Consider the following 4,840-nt stretch of genomic DNA (forward strand, 5'->3'; position numbering starts at 1 on the left):
ATAGCTGTAAGGGTGAGTTCCTCAATCGATATAACAAATATTATAATTTATCATGTTATGTTAAGTAATTCTACACGTTAATCACCCTAATTATATCATGCATTAGGCAACGGCACAGTCAACTCAATTATCATATTCAAACACAACGTAAAGGCAACTCAATAACAACATAAAATGCAACTCAATGAGACTCGACTCTTCATGCATGTGGTACCATTTGGAGTAAAACTCCCAACTTAAAATCATTGCCAGTTTAGTGGGCATCAAGGCATAAGCCTTCAACTTTCAACTTAAAATTTTGCCAATCCAGGCCAACGTGGTGTGAGCAAAAGCCCCATATTTTTGCCAATCCAGGCCAACGTGGTGTGAGACGAAGCTCCGACTTAATGCATATGGATGTATATGACATGTACGACTTGAAACTCTAACAACATAATAGCAACAGCAACACAACAGCTTTTCAACAAAACAACTTAAATCAACTTTGGCTCATCAGCCTACAACTCAGTATTTTTCAACAAAGCAACTTAAAATCAACTTTGGCTCATCAGCCTACAACTCAGTATTTTTCAACACAACTTAAAATTTAACTTTTCAACATAATTGCATCAACATTTCACAACACAAACCCAACAATTTTTATTCATCAATTTAACTGCAATAAGGCAACTACCAATCGCATTTACAACATAAAAATCAACTATTTTCCACACTGCAACAGTGTTATCAAGTTTCGCTGCTGACAAAAAAAACCATCATGCACGTCTACGAACAAAATTGAAGGCTTTGAGTCGACCGTAGGGGTCAGCTCAAAGTTCGCGGTCGGCGCAAAGGCTCTGCTCAACTGGAGGGAGTCGGCGCAAAGACCACCTTGCGTCGACGCATGGGGTCGACGCTTAACTCACGGGTCGGCGCCAAAATGCCTTGCGTCGACGCATGCAGTCGGCGCATGCCCCACGGGTCAGCGCACGCCGACCCTATGGTCGACCGCTCGCGCGCAGACTCAGATTTTTCTGAGTTATTCCAAGTTCCGTCAGCTTCACGCAGATCAGGTTTTCCGGCCGCTTCCGCATCTAAAACCCTTTCTAAGAAAACCTAATTTGTCTTTAATTTAGTAGTGTCGAATCAAGTTTTTAATTGTGATCCGTGCTATAGTCTAACATTTACGACTCACACAACTATCAATTCAATTTGCAGTTTTTAACACGGTTTATCCAACGTCAATTTCAGCATATACAGTCCCAATTAGGGTTAAATCAACGGCTTATCACTACCCATGACATGTTAATCTATAATACCCATTAACCGACGATAAACCCCCCTTACCTGAGATAATCCGGCAATTCTCTAAGCTTTAGCTTTTTCGTTCCTCAACCGTGCTTTTCGGCTCTTTGCCCTTTTTCCTCTTCTCTGCAGCTCCTCTGAGTTTCACGTGAAATTTCTTTGTTAAGAATGAAACCCTTTTCCTTATTCCCACTTATATATATATTCCAATTATTATTATTCCAAAATAATAATAATAATAATAATAATAATAATCCAATAATCCAATTTATTTAATTAAATTAATAATTATATTATCAACTTAATTAAATAATTCTTTTTTCTTTATTTGGGGTGTTACAGGGTACGCCTCACTACCATGCATATTCAACATCCACAAATAAACCTTCAAAATAATCGAACGAAAAAGGAGTAGAAGGCGTTCGCCTTATTATTCCTCGAAAGAATTGGACGATTGGTGTGCACCACATTGCTTAATCTTTCGTCGTTCTTCAAAATACCTTAACAAATCAAATTAATGTCTCGCCCCCATGCGACCAACAACTTAAAAATTCTTTTCAAAAGAACACTGTTAATCCTTTCTAATACGCACCACAAACCAATGCTTAAGCCTCCGCCGAGAGTAGACAAGCCAGCGTTTAGCCTTTAGAACGCGATCTACACAGTCGTTCATTAAAAGACACCAACAAAAATCGTAGTTCCCCGAACTACGAATGCTCTGATTTCCTTATTGCACCATAAGGACACGTAGGCAGGAGATTGCTGTATCTTCGCGAGCACACTAATAAAAAACCTCCCCTTTTCTCCTTTTGAGGTCTTCACCCATACCTATCATCAATTCTAATTACTCGAAGCAAATAAATAACAATCAACTAACATTCAAATATCAAATTAGACTAAAAGGTTCCCGTTGAGTATAACGGACGTGAGGGGTGCTAATACATTCCCCTTGCGTAATCGACTCCCGAACCCGAATATGGTTGCGATGACCATCATTCTATTTTCTAAAAGGTTTTATCGATATTTTCCTATTCCTTCATTGGAATAAATAAAGTTCGATGGCGACTCTGTTCGAACATAAATTTTTCCGCGACCATCGCGAGGAATCGTATTTTTCGAGATGCGACAGATGGCGACTCTGCTGGGGAAAATTGCTCCAAGCAAGAGAGAGTCAAGCCTAACTTAGTCAATTTGCTATGGACGTTAAAATACCACTTTTATTTGCTTCTGTATATCTTGATGTATTATTTATGCTATGTAATTTATTCTGCTATTGTGTTGGGTGATCTATGGTGTTTGACATATGTTGTGAGATAAGCTCCGTACCCGAGCTTTGAGAAGAACTTAGAACCCAGAGTTGTGTAGTACTGAACCGAGGGGTGTACACCGTATTGGGACAATACGAGAACTCCACCTAGAGTAGATCTGTTCAGAATTTCCATCCTAATATGGCTAGCCCATTATTATGAGGAAACGTTGAACATGGTCCATGACTCTGGGAACCTCATCTTAAACTGAAGTCCATCTTCATGATTGGCGATCGTGTAGTATTGAACCGAAGGGTCTACGCCCTGTTCGAACAATACGAGGATCCCACTTAGAGTAGACCGATTCAGAACTTCCATTTCAATGTGGCTAGCCCATTATTGCGATGGAAGACTGAACTTGATCCATGACTCTAAGTTCTTATCATGAAAATGGATAACCTTAGGAGCAATCCTTAATGTGTGAGGTAAAAGACATAGAACCGTTGTTAAGTTGAACCTTGTGATATGTGTGAAGCCTGGATCCCTGTCATTGCATAAACATCATGTTGCATTTATTATGAGCATAGCAAAATCATTTACACACTTTTTATTTTCAGGGAATTTCAAAATTTTCAGTTAATTAAGCATTCAAGAACAAATGGAGTCAGAAAAGAAAAAAACATTCCAAATCAAAGCTTAGGTACCGTGTGTGAAGGGGTCCATTGCATTCAGAGACGGGTTGACTAATATCCGTCGAGACGCATTCACACTCAAATATGGGAAGATTCTACACTTGTTGTCTGTACCAGTACAGAAGGATGATATTACCGCATTAGCCCAGTTTTATTATCCACCACTCAGAAGTTTCCTCTTTAGAGATTTCCAGTTGGCCCCGACTTTGGAAGAATTCGGAAGAATATTGGACTCTCCTAAGCAAAAGAAGGGACCATACAAGGGGTTAGGTCAAATCCCTAAACCCGAAGAGTTGGCAGAAGTATTAGACATCCCAGTCAAAGATCTAACCCCTAACATCAAAATTTGGGGGAAGGTGCAAGGAATTCCACAAGAGTACCTGGAGAAAACTGCTCAAAGCTTTGCTGAAGCCCAGAAGTGGGAAGCCCATGATACTATTATGGCTTTACTTATTTTTGGATTGGTGTTATTTCCTAATATGGAGAAGTTAATTGATGCAGCAGCTATCAGCGTATTTTGGCCCGTCAAGGTTAAGAATGAAGATCCAGTGCCCGCACTCCTAGCAGATGTTTATCACACCTTGCACTTACGCTTTGAGAAGAAGGGAGGACTGATGTTATGTTGCATACCACTCCTTTACCAATGGTTTGTCTCTCATGTGTTCAAAGAGGTTGATACAATTGAAAGTATGGATGGATATGAGTGATCTCAAAAGCTAGTAGGACTCACTGAAAATACCATTATTTGGTATCCTCATGGTTTGAATGTGGAAGATACGATTACTAGTTGTGAAGAATTTTCGAATGTACCATTAATAGGGTCAAAAGGGTGCATTACCTACAACCCTATTTTAGCAATGAGGCAGTTGGGTTATCCTATCACATACAAGCCGGATGACCAGTTGTTAGAAGGTTTTGTGTTCCATGATATGGAGGATCTCGTTATGCTGAGAAGGGTTATCCGAGCCTGGGGAAAAGTTCGCTTCAGAGGACAAGACAAAGGAAAGGGTGTCATAGGGGATAGAGAACCCTATTATCAATGGGTCACCAGAAGAAGTCAAGAGATCAAGATGCCATTCATCCTCGATCCTCCAACTCAACCTCCACCACCAGAACCCATCCCTGTCTCCATGGAAGAAGTGGAAACGTTGAGAGCTACTATAGCAAGACTTGGACGAGAAAATGAAGAGCGACAGACCAGCTTCCAGCAAGTTTCAAATGAAAGAAATGAAATAAAGTGAGAACTAGAGAGGAAGAAGGCTCGGCTAGAAGCAACTGAGAAAAAGGTCGACAAGGAAGAACACAAGAGAAAGAAAGTGAAAGTAGGCATGGAACAAGCTGACCACTGCCTAGAAACCATTAAAGAGCAGTTGAGACAAGTTGAGAAAGAATGCCAAAAGAATAAGCGATGGTGGCTACGAGCTACAGAAGAGAAAAAAGAAGTTAGAGAGATATTGAAGGCTAAGATACAAGATCTCACTATCTCCCTCCATAATGCTGAGACCAAGCCGAGCACGAGCGCCAACTTAAGGAAAGAGCCCTTGAAGCGTCTCGAGTCACACCTACGACTTGGGCCGAGAAATGTCAAGAAGCAAAAGATGCTAGAGAAGTTGCTCA

At 40.5% G+C, this 4,840-nt stretch overlaps 1 protein-coding gene across 1 annotated transcript; it reads left to right on the forward strand.

Annotated features, from left to right (window-relative positions):
- Positions 1-3,663: 3,663 nt before the first annotated feature.
- LOC127090323 (uncharacterized) lies at positions 3,664-4,464 on the forward strand. Its single transcript, XM_051029394.1, has 2 exons — positions 3,664-3,910; positions 4,043-4,464. Exons 1-2 carry the CDS (start codon positions 3,664-3,666, stop codon positions 4,462-4,464), a joined length of 669 nt encoding a protein of 222 aa, XP_050885351.1.
- The last annotated feature ends 376 nt before the right edge of the window (positions 4,465-4,840 follow it).

The sequence above is a fragment of the Lathyrus oleraceus genome, chromosome 1 (genome assembly GCF_024323335.1).
Source record: "Lathyrus oleraceus cultivar Zhongwan6 chromosome 1, CAAS_Psat_ZW6_1.0, whole genome shotgun sequence".
Classification (NCBI taxonomy): Eukaryota; Viridiplantae; Streptophyta; class Magnoliopsida; order Fabales; family Fabaceae; genus Lathyrus; species Lathyrus oleraceus.

Coding starts and splice junctions, on each gene's coding strand:
- LOC127090323 (XM_051029394.1), top strand. CDS start 3,664: ATGGCTTTACTTATTTTTGGATTGGTGTTATTTCCTAATATGGAGAAG. Junction 3,911..4,042: donor AGAGGTTGATACAATTGAAA/GTATGGATGGAT, acceptor TACCATTAATAG/GGTCAAAAGGGTGCATTACC.